The sequence below is a fragment of the Poecilia mexicana genome, unplaced genomic scaffold (assembly GCF_051168715.1).
Source record: "Poecilia mexicana isolate PSO_F unplaced genomic scaffold, ASM5116871v1 scaffold_15, whole genome shotgun sequence".
Classification (NCBI taxonomy): Eukaryota; Metazoa; Chordata; class Actinopteri; order Cyprinodontiformes; family Poeciliidae; genus Poecilia; species Poecilia mexicana.
The window spans coordinates 27960621-27980595 of NW_028263384.1; the positions used below are offsets into that span (position 1 = coordinate 27960621).

At 39.5% G+C, this 19975-nt stretch overlaps 1 protein-coding gene and 1 long non-coding RNA gene across 3 annotated transcripts in view; both read right to left on the reverse strand.

The window, feature by feature from the left end:
* Nucleotides 1-16533, reverse strand: part of rhoq (ras homolog family member Q) — a 27447-nt gene extending 10914 nt beyond the window's left edge. The window contains exons 1-2 of the mRNA XM_014975638.2: nucleotides 15676-16533; nucleotides 15326-15384 (exon numbers count right to left, since the gene is read on the reverse strand). Of these exons, the coding sequence (XP_014831124.1) occupies nucleotides 15326-15384; nucleotides 15676-15817 (201 nt within the window). The 5' untranslated portion in view covers nucleotides 15818-16533. The remainder of the gene's footprint in view (nucleotides 1-15325; nucleotides 15385-15675) is intronic.
* LOC148155385 (uncharacterized) lies at nucleotides 11486-12766 on the reverse strand. Of its 2 annotated transcripts, none has more exons than XR_015765442.1 (2): nucleotides 12423-12766; nucleotides 11486-12337 (listed from the first exon to the last, which is right to left on the reverse strand). It is a non-coding gene; the product is annotated as an uncharacterized LOC148155385 (long non-coding RNA). The 2 variants fall into 2 exon arrangements; XR_015765441.1 differs by having other exon boundaries at nucleotides 11486-12342.
* Nucleotides 16534-19975: the final 3442 nt, after the last annotated feature.

Genomic DNA, 19975 nt, shown 5'->3' on the forward strand with positions numbered 1-19975 from the left:
AGTGAGTGAGAAAGACATAAGACTGGAAATAGACTAGAGGACAAAGATTTTAAACTGAACTTGGACTTGTCATTTAAGAGACTCGTGGATAAAGAAGTGATACTCGAAATTCTCTTGTGGAACGTTAGCATCTTTCGAAGACATAAGACTAGAAATTTACTTTTGGAGAAAACTGCTGGTGGAGAAAGACTTCAGACTTGACAGAAAAAATAGACTTGTGAATGCCAAAAGTCATATGTCATGAAGGTTCTTCTGACCCAAGACGGACCACTCCAAAGGAAGATTACAGACATTGTGTCTACCGTTTCCAAGGGAACGGACAGGATTTTTGTGGCCGAAGTCCAATCCTGGTGCTTCTAGGTACCCAACTGTTATATTGGTGCTGATGATGAATCTATGAGAACACATGCTGTCCTGGCAGCCCAAACTGCAGATGAGTCAACTTCGCATCAGTGGATGTGGGATGATGAGGAGAAATGATTCACCAATGTAGGAGCTGCCTATCCAATTACCTCCCAATGAGGACAACAGGAGATTTTCAGAGAACCGGCTCAGCGAGGGCCTTCAGAGGGCTTTCAGGCGATGTGATGAGCGTTCGCACTTCTCCAGTGACCGACGGGTCTGACCCGACGAGGATGAGGAAGACCTTCGTTTGCTATCCGAACCAAATGTAGCTACTCTCTACTTTGACTGATTGATGAGCCTAAAAATGCAGTATGGTTCGGATCAGTCCAATTTTCTTATACAGAGAGGCAAGAGAAGTGCAACAGTGTAAATTTTAAAATGTCTTATTTTAAAATGTAGTGTAAAATAACAGTGCACAACTGTGAAGGAACATCTAATTTTTTAATTTTGAAAATAAAATAAAAAAAATAGGATAAAAAATGTAGACTTCACAGTTTGCACTCTTATTATAAAAAATATTGATACAAATATTTACCCTACATGATTTTTTCCCCATATTTTACAAGCACAATGTACTTTATTCAGGTTTTAGTCAGATTTTATCGAACACTTTATTTAAAAAATGTAGTTGTTACTTACAGAAACAAAAGAAGTCTAGTTTTAGTCAAGCAATGTAGCTCAACATCGAAAATTCAATGTAAACAATCAACTTAATTAAAGTAATCTGAGAAAAACAGCCAAGATCGCTACTTTTCTAAAACCCACTCAGCTTTTTTTCCTTCTTTGTGTCCAGTAACGTCAGATGTCTGCATTAAATCACGCTCTTCCTGTCTCTCCATACATGGTACCTCCTACTCGAGATGATGAAGTGCACCGTGTCCTTTCTTGTTCTTATCCTTCTCTGAGCTGCAGACTCTGTAAGCCACTCAGCGATTTACTGTAAACAGAACTGGAGCTTGTCTGATTCGGCTCCTATTCCTCAGTAAACCTCCAACTCGTTACCAAACACAGTAAAGGCCTCCGTACCCTCCAGGCAGTCCTCGGTTTAATCGGCTCTTCCCCCGCAGATATGTTTACACTCCTGCCGAGTCGCTTAGGATGAAGGTTTCCACCAGAAATAAGTCACAGAGTTTTATTAGCTCGGTGCAAAAGTTCATGAACGAGAAACGGTGTGTCTGATAGAAGTGTGCAAAACGGAGAAAAAATGGTCAACCAGCATAAATACGACATGGTTTTACATTATCGCAACAATTTAAAAGATTGAATGAATAAATGCTCCAGGTTCTTTTTAAAACATATAAGTGGCGCTACGTCAGGGTGTTGTCACACCTGGTAGTCCGGTAGACTCGGTCTGATTGGGGACCAAAATGCAAAATTTGTTCCATCTTCAGCTGCGGTTTGTTTTCACACTGCACTGCGTCAAACAAACTGAACTCTTTGGGAAACCTGTTCCCCCCCTCGCCTGTGGGGGCGCTGCACCAAGAACCACTGAAGGAAACAACATGAAAACTTCCAAAGAAGAGACCGAGCTAAACTTATGTCTTCATGAAATGTAAGCAAAAATGGAGCAGCGTCAGATTTTAGCTGTTGTAAGATTTCTCTTTTGTCTTTAAGAAAAAGGCCACAAACTATTTCTCTCATTAGCGTTAAACTCTCGCATTTGCTTTGTTTCTATGTACTAAGAAAAGTGCCCTCTTTCAGCCAGCTGACCTGCAGTGTGTTACCTCATGTCACTTTCTCCACCAGCTCTTTAAAAGGAGCTTAAATTGTAGGAGCGAGAAACCAGAGACAATCATGAGGTTATAAACAGTTAAAATTGTTGGTTTATGATCAGGGCTGCAACTAACAATTATTTTAACTACTAGCTGTCAAACTAACAATCCGATTAATCGGATAAAATAATTTATGCACTCTGCAAATTTTTCATTTAAACCTCTTTTTAACACAATATTAGAAACACATTAATAATTACATTGATTTTATAAATAAGAAAATAAACTTTTTATTACCTAAAATGCAGAAACATTACAGCATTACCTTAGTTCAGTGTTTCTCAATTCCGGTCCTCAGGCCCCCCTGCCCTGCATGCTTTAGGTGTTTACCTTCTGCCACACCTTGATTGTATCTCTGGGTGATTAACAGGCTTCTGCAGTATCTGATGGTCATGCAATCATTTGAATCAGCTGTTCTGGAATAGAGACGCATCTAAAACATGTAGAGCAGGGAGGCCTGAGGACCGGAATTGAGAAGCACTGCCATAGTGAAAGCTTGATCATTTGCAGCAAAGAATGACTCTGCAGCTAAAAAAATATCAACAGGTGGAAAGGTTGGACCTTTCTGCTTGACTGAACATCAACAGTGGATTATTTTTAGATTACCTGATTAATAAATGTACAGCAAAAGGTGCTTAATGGGAGATTTTATTATAAAATTTGAAAACCATTTGAAGCTGAAAATACTAAGTTTTTACTTTTTTAAAAATCTTAAATGCAAAATATTTATATTTTCTGTACAATTTTGGCTTAATTACTGCTCTGAATGGCCTTATTTTGGTCTACATACTCCAGTTAACAATCGATTGCCAAGTTTGCTCGTGATTACTTCAATAATCACAATTAATCACAAGTAATCATAATTAATTCGATTAATCGTTTCAGTCCTATTTAATTCTAATCAGACATTACTCTCTACCCTTCTTTTTAAATCTGAAAAATTTATTGCGCTTGTAATAACAGAGGATTTTTTTTAGATCAAGTGGAAGGAAAATATGAAATCCTTTAATTTTTAATTGTAAAACAAATACCTGCACAAGTCTGTGCTGTTGCTCTGTTCGCTGGAGTCTCAGAAATTAGTTTGTAACCTTTTCCAGTTGCTCTGTTTCTCATTCGTTGTTGAATTTCTTTTGCTCTTTAGATATTCTAGCCTACTTCCTGTTGTCAGACAGGTTTGTGTTTCAGGTCTGGCAGTAATCAGTGGATTCATTTGTCCACAGTTTGAGCTTTGTGACGGTGGCATCAACTCGGTGACACACAGCGCAATGATATCAGTGAGTCACTCCCTCCTCCTCCTCATCTCCTCCCTTTCCCGGCTTCTCCCACTCTCTCCTCTTCGTCCTCGCCTCCTCGGGGCCCAGTAAACCGCCTACAGTAAATCAGCAGATTCAGAGACGCCTGCACCAACATGGCCGACGGCTGAGAAGGCAAGCCCTGACGCAGACCCAGCTACATTTCTGCTCCTCTGGTGTGCAAATCTGCACATTTTAGACAGTTGGATTCAAATGCAGGAATAAAAGCTATGGTGATTAATGATGAATAATTACAATGCAGTCTGTCTGAGCATGCCTGCATGGTGAGAACATCCCATCAGTTCAACACAAAATCACAATTTAACTTTTAAGAGCAAGAGAAAAGCCACACTCTGCCTGGGAAAACTGTTGGATCATTTTATTTGTGCTTCTGGAGGAGCTTCGCCAAATTTCTCCCTACAAAACCATGAAATCCTACTAGGTAGTTTCTAGAGGAAATACCAAGTACACTTAAAATGAGAAATAAAGTAACTTTTCAGCAACATGCATGAGTTTCTTTTAGGCCAATAATTTCTTAATATCAATTAAAAAGCACTAGTTCGACTGATAGATTTTTTTTATACTCATAATACATTTTTCTCATGCTATAAGTGAAATAATCTGCCAGTGGAACTAGGCGACGGGCTGGGCTTGGCTGGCGTTGCTAGGTAACGGCTGTGAAATAAGTGAAAGAAGCTGTGTCCGAATTCAGGGTCTGCATCCTTCGAAGGACGGATTTGTAGGCCGATTACGTCATAGCGTGGCGACAAGTATGGAGTTAGTGAATAATTGTGAAACAAAACTAACTCCATAGACAAGGCCTGTCCGAATTCAAAGACTCCTTCAAATGCATCCTTCTTTTCCCCAGATTTGAAGGATGGGTCCGGTGTATCCTTCACGGCCCACGATATCCCATAATTCATTGCGGGTTCCAACTGGGCGTTCAGGCAGAGCATCAATGGCGGTGAATAGCGACAAATGATTTAGCTTTATAACACTTTAAATGACACAACGTGATTTGGTACAACGTTTTTAGGCGAGAATATAAGTGTGTAAATCTCAAATATTTGCTCGGTTCATCAATACATCACCTAATTGCAATATTGCTCTGACATTTTCGGACCTGTCTGCTACCGCTGCTTTAACATCCAGCTCCCCTCCAGCTGTCAGCTGGCCAGGCGCTCCAGGTTCGGTATACCGAGAGAAAACGCCTAACTCCTGGCACATTGTTATAAAAACTCCCGCTAGCTTTCCCCAATGAGTGGGAGTTAAACACCGATATTATTCAGACAGGTCTGGTTGAAAATGTTTGGTTTATAAAGTATTTCAAAGCAGAGCACATCGGTTTGATTGATTAATTAAAGTTAAGCCTTCAAATATAATATGTTTATTTAACCGTAATGTCCTATCTGCGATGTGGAGAGTATTATATTTGTAGATGAATAATTTGTATTCCTTGTAGAAAAGTGCAGTACACATTTGAACATTTTAGAATCAAACTAAGAGATTTCATTTTTACTATGGAACATCCTTTACTATAAAAAGTGATGAATAATATAGAAATAAGTAATACATGACTGAAAAACAAACTTCGGCTCCGTTGTTTTTTCTTCTCCGCTCTCTGCTTCGCGCTGTCACGGTTGCTTGGGAACATGAGTTACGCTGAGGTGGGGGCGGGGACAGTTGGTGAAGGCTAGACCTGTCCGAATCCACAGATATTTTTCTTCCGGTCTTAGTTTATTCACGGCCTTCGAAGGACCCGTCCTACGTAGACCAGTCCTTGGAAGGATGCAGACCCTGAATAGACCCTTTTCACAGTGACGTCAGACAATGGCCGCCATAACTCAAACCTGGGTATCTTTACTTCCGGTGTGATTTTGCCTTGGGAACCAAGCTGAAAAATTCCTGCATTCTCATAATCTTAAGGATATAATAAAAGGTACGTTTAATAATAACAGCATTTAAGTGTTAGATAGCTGTTATTAATTATTGTAAAATCACCATTCTCTAACTGTGTATAAAATAAACAGCCTCCGATCGGAGAGTAAACCACCTAGCAGCAGCTTTAGCCACATTTAGGAAAAAATATACTCTCTGTCAGCGCTGTAACGTTTAGAGGTTCACTTTCTGTATTTTACAAAACAGTGTTTACGTGTTAGATAACCGTTATTAGTCATTGTCAATTTACCATTCTCCAACCAGCCTCCGATCATGAGTAAACCAGCTAGCAGCAGCTTTAGCCACAGTTAGGAAACATATACACCGCCGCCTGTCAGTGATGTAACGTTTAGAGGTTCATTTTCTGTATTAATGGAAAATAAAGGACATTTTAAGTCTGCCAAGATATTTGAGCTAGAAACTGGACCAGAAATACTTAAGATTTTTGCGTTTTTGCAGTGCTGATGACTTCATAACACGTTTTCTCAAATTTACGATGAAGAGCTACAATTTATTTAAAAATGGAGCTTTGTAAACTCCCCGTTTTTGACACTAACTAGAAAACAGAGATAATCATAAACAGCTTGCCTGCTGCTCAAACAGACGTTAAAAACACAAAAATGTGGCATCATTACCGATCCAAATGTGAGCAATCCTGCAGCTGCAAAAAATTCCCCCCCTCACAAAAAATCTGTGTGAACGGATTCAAGCCTGGACAGCTGATTGGAGGAAGAAAGGCAGAATGATACGACTGCAGCAGAAAGTTTGGATTAATGCTGGAAAGACGGGAACCGCCATGGAGGGTCGGCATAACGACTGCGCCAGACGAAAGAGGATTCAGTGTTTCTGGATCTGGACCAACGCTGCGTAATAAATGGGGTCAAATTTTTGCTCCGACTTTCAGCCGTTGGATGTTGCTTTGACTGGGTGGAGACGTTAGCTAGTCATTTATCAAACAAACATGGGAAATTATTACTGTTAGCTTGTAAAGTGTGAGAATATTTCACATTCAGTCAAAATTTATGAAATGCCATCTAGTTTCAGATTCGTTGCATGCTCATTTAATGCCAGAGTGTGACATTTTCTCTGGGTTTGTGCTGGGATTAAATGACATTTTATGAACAGGACCAATAATCCCCTGGAGTACCGACTGGTTGCCAAGCAGCTGGTTGGTGGGAGGCTGGTTTGTCAATGTGACGGACAAGGCAACAGTTTAATCTGAGCAAATTATTCCACCCTTCAAAACGCACTTCATTTAAATCACAGATCATCTGTATAAAAGCGAAAAGCAGAAGGTTTGCAGCCCTGCAGAGTAAAGCTGCATGTAAAAACATGATGCCAAGACAAAAAGACAGCAGCAAAGGGCTCAATGCACAGGAAATGTCTCCATCTCCACGACTACAGGTCGGTACTAATGTCATAGTTAACTAGAAGTAACGAAATAATGAGAACTGAAACTGAGATAACATTTTAGTTAGCTGAAATAAATAAAAATTAGAATTAATGGGGAAAAACTATAACTAACTGGGACTCTACAGGACACTGTGAAAGGACGGTTTTAATTTGCACAACTTTTGCACTTTGGTGATAAAACAAAACGTATTTTGCACAAAATGTTTTCGGTAACATTTAATTTGAAGGGGTGTGCATAAGACTGACATAAACATGAAGGATACCCCAATGTTTATTGTCATGAAGTGTCATTTGGTAAATAATTACACTTGTAATGCAAATGTGCATTAAAATTTGCATTAAAAGTGTCAACGTTTCAGCATAATTTACTTGTAAATTTTTGACTTTTAGAACTCTGAAATTTCCTTTTTGTTTCTGGAAAAGTTCCTGATATGAATCTAATAATTTATGAGTTTTTTTTTCTTGCAAAAATTTTATTTTTGGGGCTCAGAAATTTACTTGTTTTTTTCCAATAAAATCTTTGAGATGAATCTAAAAATTTCTGACTTTTTTCTCAAAAATGTCTGTTTTTCTAGAAAATTTTAAAATGTCTGGGTTAAATAATGTCATCTTAATGCAAACTTGGATTAGAAACTCTGAAACCTCTGGAAAAATTCAGATTAATCTAATAATTTCTGAGTTTTTTTTTTTTTGCAAATATTTTGTTTTAGGAGCTCAGAAATTTCCTTGATTTTTCCCCTAGAACATTTCTGAAATTAATCTCAAAATTTCAGAGTAAAGCAACATTTTAATGCAAAGTTGCATTAAAATGAACACCAAACGACACTTCATGACAACCGTTCCAAACATTTATAGACTCCTTCATGTTTACATGTCATGTCCATCTTATGCAGCCCCTTCAAATAAAGTGTCATCCAGTTTTCCAACCAGGAAATGTCTATTATGTCCTACATTCATAGTTGGATGCTGCATTGCTGTGATTTGTCTCGTCAGTGGAGAACGGCTCCAACCTTCACCTCCATCCTGACCTGCTGCCCTGCAGGAGGTTTGAGGCTCTCTAGAAAAAAGCCTCCATCAGGCGGTGCAGCGGGGCTGTTTGGGGATTTGGATTAATGGGTGAAGTGAAGTGGCAAAGGTGATTACAGGATGTGCAGCTGAGTGTGAGGGCATCTGACGGGCCGAGCAAATGAGGAACAGGCCAAAAACAAAGTGTGGGTTAATAGGGCAGCGAGATACGGGTCATGGCACCTGAGTTTCTGTCCCCGAGGCGTTTCCATGGGCACCGCAGCACTTAGCATCCACTTCCTGCTCCTCAACAGGCGGGCAGCGGAGCTAGACGCGGCTGAGTGCAGCGGCAGCAGGAAGGGGAGCGAATGAATAAGTAAAGACTTTCCCCTCTGCTCCCGCTCGTCGTGTTCGGTACGGATCGGGTCAATAAGCAGAGCGGGACTCTGGATCAGAGCCTCTCAACGAGTCCAGACACGATGATGGGACACACAACAAAGCCCCATCATTCAGCCCATACCTTATGAGATGGCAAAGCATTGTGGGAAATCCGGCCGTCTGGGGAGTATAAATGTTACAGAGATGAAGATGAGAAGCATCGACTAAGACGTGGAGATGATGAAGACGTTTTACAACATTTTCACATTTCATCACTTTATAATACGAAACTCATCATATGTCAACACAGTTCACTATGTTCACTTAGCATTCACTTCACAGCACTATGAATGGCCTAATTCAGACATTTTTACCCCAAAATAATAAAAAAAAAATCTGATTTGAGCCACTTCCATGTGTGGAACTAAATCAGATACATATCTGATTATTTTCAGCATCTGGAGTCATTTTATCCAACTTTTACATCATAAACATGAGACCTGCGTCACATTTCTGCACCAAAAGAAGCCAATGTCTGAAAAAAACATAATTATGAAATCATAAAATAATTCTGTATCTGTAGCTGCATTTTTATTACTAATGTCTGCAAAACTTTGTCAAAATTCAGCTGTTTTTTTTGTTTGTTTTTTTTGTGTGCAAATTTTGACTTTTGACGCTCAGAAATGACCCTATTTTTTGTTTAAAAAAAGAAAAACCTGAGGTTTTATGTCAAAATTTTTAAATTGTTCAAACTCAGAAATATCCAAGTTTTTTTAAGAAACATTTTGAGATTAATCTAAGAATTGATAAGTTTCTCTTGCAAATTCTAGACTTTTGGAGCTCTCAAATCTCCTTGTTTATTTCTAGAAACGTTCTGTCATTAATCTCAGCATTTCTGAGGTTTTTTTTCTTTGATATTTGGAGCTCAGACATTTCTTTGTTTTTTCTAGGAGAATCTCAAAATTTCTGAGTTTGTTTTGTGCTAATTTTTGTCTTTTGGAACTCTAAAATATTTTTGGAAATTTTCTGATATGAGTCTTAAAATTTCAGTTTTTTTGTGCAAATTTTCAACTTTTCAAACTCAAAACTTTCCCTATGTTTTGTAGAAAATTGCTGAGATTGATCTAAAAATCTCTGCGGTTTTATCTAAAAAATATTCAATTTTTCAAACTCAAAAATTTCCAAGTTGTTTCTTGAAAATTTCTGTGATTAATCTAAAAAAATTCTGAGGTTTTTTTCTTACAGAGGTTTGACATTTGGGGCTCAGAAATTTCCTCGTTTTTCTAGAAAATTTCGGAAATTTACTCCTCCATTTTTTAAAATATCTTTAATGCCCCTGAGGCGCCGTTGGGGTGATGTGACAAAATTAAAAGAGGTACGAAAACGTTTTAAAAAGTCTTCACAAAATTTATGAGTGCAATTAAAATGAAAATGAAACTGTAAGAGTTGATTTTAGCCACTTCAGAGTGATTCCTTCTCTTCTCCTCCCTCCCCCCAACCAAATCCGTCTCTCTCTCTTCCTCTTTCTGACTCCGTCTCGCTTTCTTCTCCTCCTCTCTTTGGGGCTCTGGGGCTTTGATCAGACTCTGAAGCTATAAACATTACCAGCTGGCCTTTCACTCCACATGGGGAGGTCAGCCGAGTCGGAGGTGGAGGACAGAGGGTGGGGGAGCGGTAACTCTACTCTCTGTGAGCGGCGGCATCCGAAGCAGACATCTGGGAGAACTTCTCTATTTCAGAGACACTCTCTGATTCAGCTAAAAACAAACCGTCCCCCAAACACACACTCACTATGAAACACGCTAGAGCAGACAATAAGGCGGTGTTCTGCTTTTTCCCAGCCAGTTGTAACACTTCTGCCATCTGTTTTCTTCAGGAAAACAGTAAAAACAAAGCTACAAGTTAGCATGCTAGCTAGCAATGTAGCTTCGTAATAACTGTCGCATCTAAAACAAAGTCGAAGTTTTGAAGCTCGTCAGTTTTGAGATAAACAGATTGTCTTAAGTGTAAACGGTTCACCTTTGGCATATGCAGTTTTAGGCTGCTGGGGGAGACAAAAGGGCAAAGGTCACATCAGCTGAGCTGCCTCTGATAAATCCTGCCTGCATACATTTAATGTTTCTCACCAAAACCCGCACTGCTTTTAGGCCCAAAAATGCTGAATCCACTTCCTTCCTCATGCACAGTCTCAAAGCTGATTTTTTTCCTCTTTAAAGAGAAAAAAGCAAAAAAGAAGTGCTGGCCTGCATTCTTCTTCTTCTGCGCGATTAACGGTACAGTGCCAATTTTTTATTGTAGCTAGCATAAGGAGGAAACTCCTAACAAACCAGAACATCAGCCTGGCCCTGAGAGAAAAGGCTGCGAATCTTTGCATTTATTAATAAAATAATGTAAGAGAAACATCATTTACTGTCCTTCAGTGGGGAAATTCAGGTGTACCAGCAGCAAACAGACATAAGTATATAAAAAGAGAAGTAAAATGATCAAACTGTCCAGTAAGAGCAATTTTACAGTGTCGGAAAATAATGTGCAGTTGTTAAAAATAGCAAGTTCAACGGATCAAAATGTTCAACTGAGTAGAATAACTTAAAAACGTACGTATATTGGAGCATAAGACAATAAGCTGTTTAGAAGAAGTGAAAAGAAATGTGCAAACAGGAATGTGCAAAAAATATCAGGAATTTTATTTGAAATTAAATGAACTACAGGAGGGATCTATAATAACGCTCCTTTGTCCACCAAGGATGCAGAAGTTTAAGAATGCAAAGAAGGATCAAAATCTGTATTTTTTCACTTTTAAAAGTAACACCAGGACAGTGGGTGCCGTGTCTCACACAGTTTCTGTGCTTAGAAGTGTAACGGTACACATAAAATCAATCCAAAATCTAAACGCAAGGTTTCATTTCAGATATTTTAAATAGAAAACCACACTGTAGAAGGAAGCTCAAAGGCCGCAGACTCTGTACAGAAACTTCAGATTTTACAAAAAAACAAAAATGTAATCCAGCTTGAAATGAACAGTATCCTATCACAATCTGAAGAACTTTATTTTAAACTATTTTGCAGTTAAACATCTGAAAATGTGGCAGCCATTTACACTTATTCTGAGTCAATACTATGTTGCAATAACAGCTGCATGTTGTTTGTGGTATGGCTCCACCAGCTTTGCATATAAACAGATTGAAACTTGATAATTTCCATTTGCATGATTATTTCTCTTTCTACCAAAACCGGGTGACAAAGTCTTCAGTCTTGAGCGTCTAAACTCTTTTTTAAAGGGAATTTTTGTTTACAGAACCTTCAGATCCATTTTATTTGCTGCTTGATTGCTTTGTTCATTTATTTTGGTTATTTAAAATGTCTTGCAGTCCCAATGTTAAATGTTTGTTACAGATTAAAGTTTATTTATTTTCAACTCCTGCCACTGATTCTCAATCAGATTTGGGTTTATGACTTTGACTAGACCATTCTAATGCTTGAATAAGCTACTTTTTGATGCTCTGACTGTTGGTCAAGGTCACAGTCCTGCTGAAAGGTAAATTTCATCCCCAGTCATTCATCTTCTGAGAGCCACGCTGCTGGACAGGATAATCAGCATGATGCTGCCCCCACCATGTTTCACTGTATGAATAGTGTGCACAAGCTAATAATGTCAACCAAAAAGTTCAGTTTGGGTGTCATCTGACTCAAGCAGGTTTGTTGACTAGACCTCATTTGTGAAAACCTTCCATTGGAACATCTACACTGCAATAACACAAAATATTACCAAGTGTAACAGTTATGGGCTAGGCGGCTAACTGCGATATCAGAAACCGGTTCTTTGAGGAGCCTGAGGTGTGAATGAAAACACAAGGAAACTGTTTTAGTTAGTGTTTCGTGCCAATGTATTGAATTTTTTTTTTTTTTGGAACAGGGAAAAACATAAGGGGAGAAAAAAACAAACAAAACAATTACAAATGCACAGTGAGAGACAATTCAAAATAAATGCAAAGATCATAGAGTTCTTTTCCTTTAGCTCGCCATCCTTTGGTTCAGAAGAGGATCTGATCCATCATATAAAAAAACCCGACCTTAAAGTAGGGAGTGGGGCGCACCCAACAGCGATCAGCTGTGACAGCCCAGGTACAACGGCAACTGTTCTAACAAAACAATGCTCCAATGAGCAATCAAGCAGAACTGGATGCTAAACAGATACTGCTATGCCATGAACAAAACTCACCAAGAGTGCAAATCAATAGTTTCAGAGATTTGGGTTGAATTTCCAGGGTGAAATCAGCAGGATGCCAGCAGCCAGCCACAATCACAGTGAACAGGTGATGTTGTTTAACCTGGCTGGAGGCGGGGCTTTAAATAAGTTGAGGAGTTTGGGGAAAACAGGAAGTGGGCCCGCAAAAATAAAAGTCTTAATTGACTAACTGCGGGTTACACAAGTCTTAGTCTAGTTTCTAGTCCAAATATCCTAATGCACATTAAATTGTATAAAACTAACTTCTCAGAAAGATACAGCAGCTTGTTTTAAGTAATAAATCCTTAATTTTGATTAAAAATTTCTAGTTCAACTAATTATTTCACTCATGGGAAAAATGTCTTGTTATAAGTAAAATAATCTGCCGATGAAACTAATACCTTTTCATCAATATTGAGAAATTATTAACTTGCTGAAAAGTGACTTATAAGTTAGTTTTGTCTTATTTCAAGTGTACTAGTGTGTTTCTAGTCCAAATATGTATTTGGACTAGAATCTAGATCAAAAGTACTTGGTAAGATTTTGTGTTTTTGCAGCGTAATCAGTCAAATTCTCAACAATCCTTTTTTTATCATAAAGAAAAGTCAACGAATATCGCAAACGTCTCGCAGCGAATAAACCAGCGCTTGTCTTCTTCAGTCTGTGTGTGGACTGGCTGCGCTGCTGAGGGCGAAACATTATTGTGCGTGCGGATGTGTGTACGCGTGTGTGTGTGTACCAGGTTTTTATATCCTTATGGGAACCTATTCCTACAATGTGGGTTATGGGGACCATTGCTCCTTGTGGGGACATTATCTTGGTCCCCATGAGGGAAATTGTTGTTTTTGGGTTAGGGGTTAGGTCTGTGATGGTTAGGGTCAGAGTAAAGGTTAAGGTGAGGATTAGGATTATGGTAAGGGTTAGGCTGTAGAAATGAATGGAAGTCAATGTGAAGTCCCCACAAGTGATGAAAACACAACTGTGTGTGTGTTTGTTTGTGCATGGGTGTGTGTATAGCAGTTTTCAGTACAGTCTGAACTCCTGAACACCCACTGAATGACACATTGTGGAGAGAAAGCCCAAGCATTAGGCAGCAAAATCTGTGACATCACTACCGGACATAGGAGCCCTGTTCTCTGCATAATAGAACTATTGAAGCCCCTCGCTGCCATCGCTGTCCATGACACACCAGAGTCTGGCAGCAAACCCATGTGTGAAAACCATCACCTGTTGCAGCTTAGTGTCTGGAAGCCCTGTGGGCGTTTTGGAGGCCCTCTTGGATAACTTTTGGCCCGTGGAAGAGCACATGGGAAAAGTGCTAGACAGACGGAAAATGCAGCGCTGAGAAAAATCATTTACCCCCTTTTATACAGCTCTGGGAAAAAATTAAGAGACAAATCAAGCGATCCACAAATGAATACGACTTTCTAGACAAAAACTGGAGTTGGATTTAAGTGGACTAAACACAGCTCCTGTGAATGCTCCCTTAGATCAGAGCTTTTCATCGCTGTCTGAACGGCCTAATACTGAACTTTTCACCCCCCAAAAGTCCAATTTGTCCCACTTGAAACAAGCAATAAGCATCACTTTTTATTAAATGCCATCATCAAAACCATCAAGCAAATACACATCAAATAAGTCGATCAATATTCCAGCAATTATGACTCGCAAGGTAGGTTTTGGTCTTGATTAAAGGAACTCTGTGTTTCAGCATCTTTGCAGTTTCATGGAAGTTTGCTCCAGATTTGTGGGGCATAGAAGCTGAATGCTTCTTCTGGACCAGAACCAGAAGACCCAAGAGGACTGGAAGGTTGATAAGGTGCAAAGAAAGGAGAAAAGTGACATAAACCCTTGCAAATTTTTCATTTAACCACGTAAGCCTTTTTGTAGAATCTTAGCAATGAATTAAAAACACAAATAAACAATAATTTTTAAAATACGAAAATAAACTTTTCTTGCTTAATATTCAGTAACAGCATTTCTTTAGTGAACACTTGATCCTTTATAGCAAAGGACGCATCTACAAGTAAAACCAACCAACCACATGTGAAAAACTTGACTTAACATTAATACAGTGAAGGACTGATCAGTTGATTATTATTTAGATGAACTGATTAATAACTGGCTAACAAAAGGAGTATATTTTTACAGTATTTGAACCATATGAAATTAAAACTGCAACTGGAAAGAAGGATTCTTAATTTAAATTAAAAATGTATGTGTTTTGTTGTACAGTTACTGCTCTAATTCGAGTTTTTTAGTCTGTATACTGTAGTTAATTATTAAGCAATTGCTAAATTAGTTGACGATTATTTCAGTAATTGATAAGACACGATTAATCCAATTCATCAGAGTATCTTTAATGAGCCGAATTATGTAAAAACATGCCTACAACAGGCCTTTCACAATAATAAATTGTTGGCCGATCTCTTGTTCCAGGAGTTATTGCAATAAATGATAATATTGTTATTTTGAGATGGTAATGGCATAATAAGGCAAGGACACATTTTGAAAGATCAATAAACTTTAAATTCTGATTAACATTAAACACTGGAACTGGAAAACATTTTAAATATTCAAGATAAATAAACAAACCAACAGGAACAACAAATAAAGTGAATTATTTATTTTCTGTAAACAAAGCCGTCCTTCAAAACATGGGGAAGTTGAGACCAAAGCACCAGACTGAAGACTTTTATCATCCAGCTTTTAGTAGAAAGAGAGAAACAACAACTCATGCAAATGGACTGAGTTTGTTTTAATTTTTCATGTGATTAACTCATTTATTGCTAATTTTGACAGGCGTAGGCCACAAAACAAACAAAAAAAATTAGCAAAAACTGAAGGGAATAAACACTTTTTTCCACAGCGCTTCATGAGTGAAACTGAAAACATACCTGACCAGCTGTGTCATACAGTCCCAACAAGTACTGCTTCCCTCCAACGTTGACGCTCACTGCAAGACAAATGACAAGAGCAGTTGAAAGGTGAGGGTGGCGTCAGGGCTGATGGTCTCAGGGACTTCCAGCCCCCTCTGAGGCAACGGGAAGCCGAACAAGTGGTTCTGATTACAGCAACAGATGCAATGCAGTTGCAGAAAGAGTGGCAGAGAAGTCAGGGGGGATTCAATCACGCCTCTCCCCCCCGCTTATTGCATTTCAGGCTGGGAAATTAACCCCAAACAAAGAGAAAGGAGCAGTTCAGTAAGTCGTGATGTCATGGTTAGGAGAAAGAAATGTGACCCCACCTGCATAATGATCAAACACCGTGGGCACATACTCCTCTGGAAAGGCGTCGTTGGCATAGCTCATCAGGAGACACGTTTTACCCACTGCGCCGTCTCCAACCACGACGCATTTCAGCATGATAGAACCGGTTCCGTTAGCCATGATCCCGGCCGAACCACCATCATCTCCCCGACGCCCTGTTGTTCCGACCTGCTGCCGCTGCAGCTGGGTGGGGATCCCCGCACCGCGGCGGGCATCACCAGCCTCTGAGGCGGACTGCGCGGTGCACCGTGTCGGGCTGGAGCAGCATCCCTCCTGCCCGCCACTGGCTACGGATCCAACCCGGAGTTTGTTCCGATGTTTCCACCGGATCGCTCGGTCTGAGGAGATGTGCGGGGGTGTTTTCCCCTTGAAGGCGAGGAGGGATGGTGTTTTGTGATCCGGCGGGTCCGCTCCCGTCCGCGGCGTGTCCTGCTGCCTGACGCTCCCCGGCGCACTGAGCCGCCGCTGCCACCGCCGCTGCTGCTGGACAAGCTGGGTGGAGAGGCGGAGCCTGTTCTCTAAAACCTAGAAACCAGCCTGCAGTCCGCCTGCTGGGGGATCCTGGGTCCAGGACTATGAGAAATTACATCATTAGCAACACATTGGAGGAAAATAAGGAGGAAAAGCAGGGCCGTTTCTGATTTGTCGGGGCCCTAGGGAGATGCTGTTTGGGCACCCCTAGTTTAACAAACTACAACAAAGTGACTCTCAAAAGGGGCAGAATGTAACTTTTACATAGATATAAAAACAAACAAATAAAAAAACAGATTTCTGCAGAAAAAAAAAGTCAGAATTGAACATCAAAACCTGCTGCGTGAACTTAGCCTAACTCATCGTATCAAGAATATGAATGTATTAATTAACGCAACAAAATCTGTTGAGCTTGCATGAATGTTTAGAGTCTGGAGCCTTGTGGGCCGTCTAAAAGTTTGTAAAATGAGAATGTAAGAAACTCATTTGGGGATTGAACTTTAGTAACCTCCATTTCTCCATTTTTTTAATGACTTTGTGTTTTTGATGAGTAGATGAGTCATCCTCGCTGCGTTGGTCTTTGTTTCTGTGTGATGTGATGTGTGGGATGGGAGCAGAGAGCTGCAGATGGAGACGCCACAGGAGGAGGTGTGAGATCCTGAGACAAGGAGAAAGAGATCTGACCTCTGCAGCGCAGTGTGGGCTGTCATATTAGCCCTCATTACTGCCTCAATAAAGCACGTGTGCTTACAGAGTAAAAAAAAAGGAAACAGTTTGCATGTGTAGATATGCGCGCAATTTAAGGCGAACGAAACCATAACCACAAAATAATCAGCGAAGTCACAGGAAGCTTCATCTCGTCGCTGGTATCTGAGTGTTAGTCCGATAATGTGTTAAAATGAAACATCTCAGCTGCTGGAGATCAAAATGAGACATTAAAACACCTCACAGACACATTTCTAAAGAAACATAGTGGAGTTCCTCATCTGCACGTCGCTGGTTTCTTCACTCTGTCTTACACCAACGCAGCAGCGGCTCATTGTGAGGCGGATGCAAAAATAATACCAAGTTTTCACATTCCTTTACAAATAGACATCTGAAAAGTGTGGTGTGCATTTATACGTAGCCCTGAATAAAAATCAGTCAACAGAATGGACTAAACAGACCCAACATGACAATGTCAGCAAACAAAAAACATCATGAAGACAGGAAGAAACATTTAGATGTAAACACCAGCTGGACAGGAATCAGAAAACAATGAAAGGAGGAGGATTTTTTATTTTTTTTACCAATCAGACAAAAACAAAACATTGGACACACTGCAGCAGGAAACTTTCACACCACAACAAATTTAAACATAAAGATAAAGTTAGTTACCTAGTGTTATAAATGCTTCTGTAAAAAGATTTAAAAGTGTGTTAAAGTGAACTGGGCTGAACTGAATGAACTCCAGCTGGTTGAGTTTTATTCTGCAAACTGTCTTTAGATGACATTTGTTACCAACTGGTAACTGAACTGAATTCAGTTTAAAATAAACTTAACAAACTGAATTAAATGGAACTGAGAGTAACTGACTCAAATTTTATTGAACTGAACTGAATTGAGTTTTACTGAAGTGACTGAACTGAACTCAACTGAATTGAAATGAATTGAAATGAAATGAACTAACTAGAACGTAACTGTTTCAAACTGTATTAAATTAAACTGAACCAAATTAAACTGAATTGAACTGTACAATGAATGTAACTGAATTGAGCTAAAATTAACTGAATGCAATTGAATCTAACTGATTCAAAGTGTATTGAATTAAACAGAACTAAACCCAATTGAAGTGAACCAAACTACACAGAGTCGAAGTGAACTGAATTAAATTGAACTGAGCTCAACTGAATTAAGTGAATTGAATTCCATTTAACGGACCTGAATTGAAGTGACTCAGTTGAACAAAAACTAATCTGAACTAAGAACTGACCGAAGATGTTAGCATGTTAGCATGCTACCGAGCATCAGGACTTTACTTCTCATGAATGCATATGCCTTCTCATGTGTGAGGAAATGAATATCAGCTTTCTATTTCTGTATGGAGCTATGTTTGTAGCATTAGCATTTCCAACAGAAGCATAATAAGTTAAATGTACTCTGAATTAGAGGTGGACTTAAAGTTTTATCATGATAAAACGATTTATTGCATCTTTTTATGTAACTGTATGACTATAGCTGGGTGTCACAATGATTATATCCCCACAGACACAAATACTGTGTCTGTGGGGATATAATAACAATTATATTGTTATAATATCAATATAATTGATATTGATATCAATTAATAACAATACAGCATCCTCTTCATGACCCTGTCCAGAGTGTCTTCAGTCAGAGGCTTCTTCAATTTCACTGTAACTCAGACTGCTACTGGAGATCTTTCCTGCCAACAGCCATCATTATGTATAATAACTAACAACATTTCATTTCCCTTTGGGATCAATAAAGTAGAAGTGTGATTTGTATCACTAAACTGCAAATTAATTTGTATATTTCAAATTTATTGATATTTATTGAAGCTTTTATTGAACAGAAAGTGGAGAAAGCAGTAAAATTGAAAATTACCGTGGAAACAATAAATCAAAATTCTTATTGTGATATGTAATTTATCACAATAAATGATAGAAGATGCAATAGAAGCCCACTGTTACTCTGAATTGACATAATTATTATATTACATTGATTATCTGCAATTTTCTAATGATATTCATGTATTTACAGAGAAGTGAAGTCTGGCCTGCTGAAACTTTGCTCTTCTATTTTAGGAAAGGCAAACAAATCCTAAGAGCCTTCCCTTTCACATTTCCTATTGGTTATCCAGATGCTATCTCCCAGATCGAAATGCATGCGCGCATGCAGGAACTCAAACATAAATACACACTTCCTGTCTGTCACAGGCCGAGATCAATCACAGCGTGGGAGTGCAAACCTAGGTTGAGGCCGAACACGGGGGGAACGTGGCGCAGTGCAATCACAACCAGCGCCTGAATTAGAGCGGCGGCCGTGGGCTCCATGGGAGGGTTTGGTCAAATTACAGGCCGTATTTTTAGAGAGGCTTCGCCCCAGAAGCAGCTGAGGACCATCACTCACAGGCCGCTCTGGCGTATCTGGGGAGCTTCCTTCTTCAAAACTCAAAGTCACACCTCAGGACAGACCAGTATTGATTCAGTGCATCTCCTAGTAGGAAGCTGTTTAAGACAACCATGCTGTCTATCTTATAAGCTGCACAGGAAACAATGGAATCAGATGTCAACAAGACAAAGCTTCGCCGGGGTCAGAGAGTCTGTCAGTCCTCGATCATACAGCAGTTGCTGACTTGGTTACAGTCCAAAATCTTTTCCAGGACTACAGCAGCAACAAGATCCCTGTGGTTTTTGGGACCAAGGCAGAGAAACAAGTTGACAGCAGCCTGCAGTGTGTTTCCTGTTTCTGATGCTGCCTCCAAGTGGCAGCAACACACTATTGCTTTTTTGTTTTCTGCTGAAGCAGGTTTGCTAATCCAAAAATACACATTTTTCACGTCTTTGTGCTTCCATTTGGGTCTCAGATGCTTAAAAAAACAACCAAAGTGCTTAAAAACCACACGTAGACATTTTTTGGCAAGTTTTTTGGTGTCTGTAAAATGAGCCTTTCAAAAAAACTGCTCATAACATTTGAGGCATTACACCGTTACCTAGCAATCCCAGTCCAGCCCTGTTACCTAGCAACCAAAGCAGAGCGCCGTCACATTTGGTCACCTGATTTTTCCTCTCAGTATGAGGAATT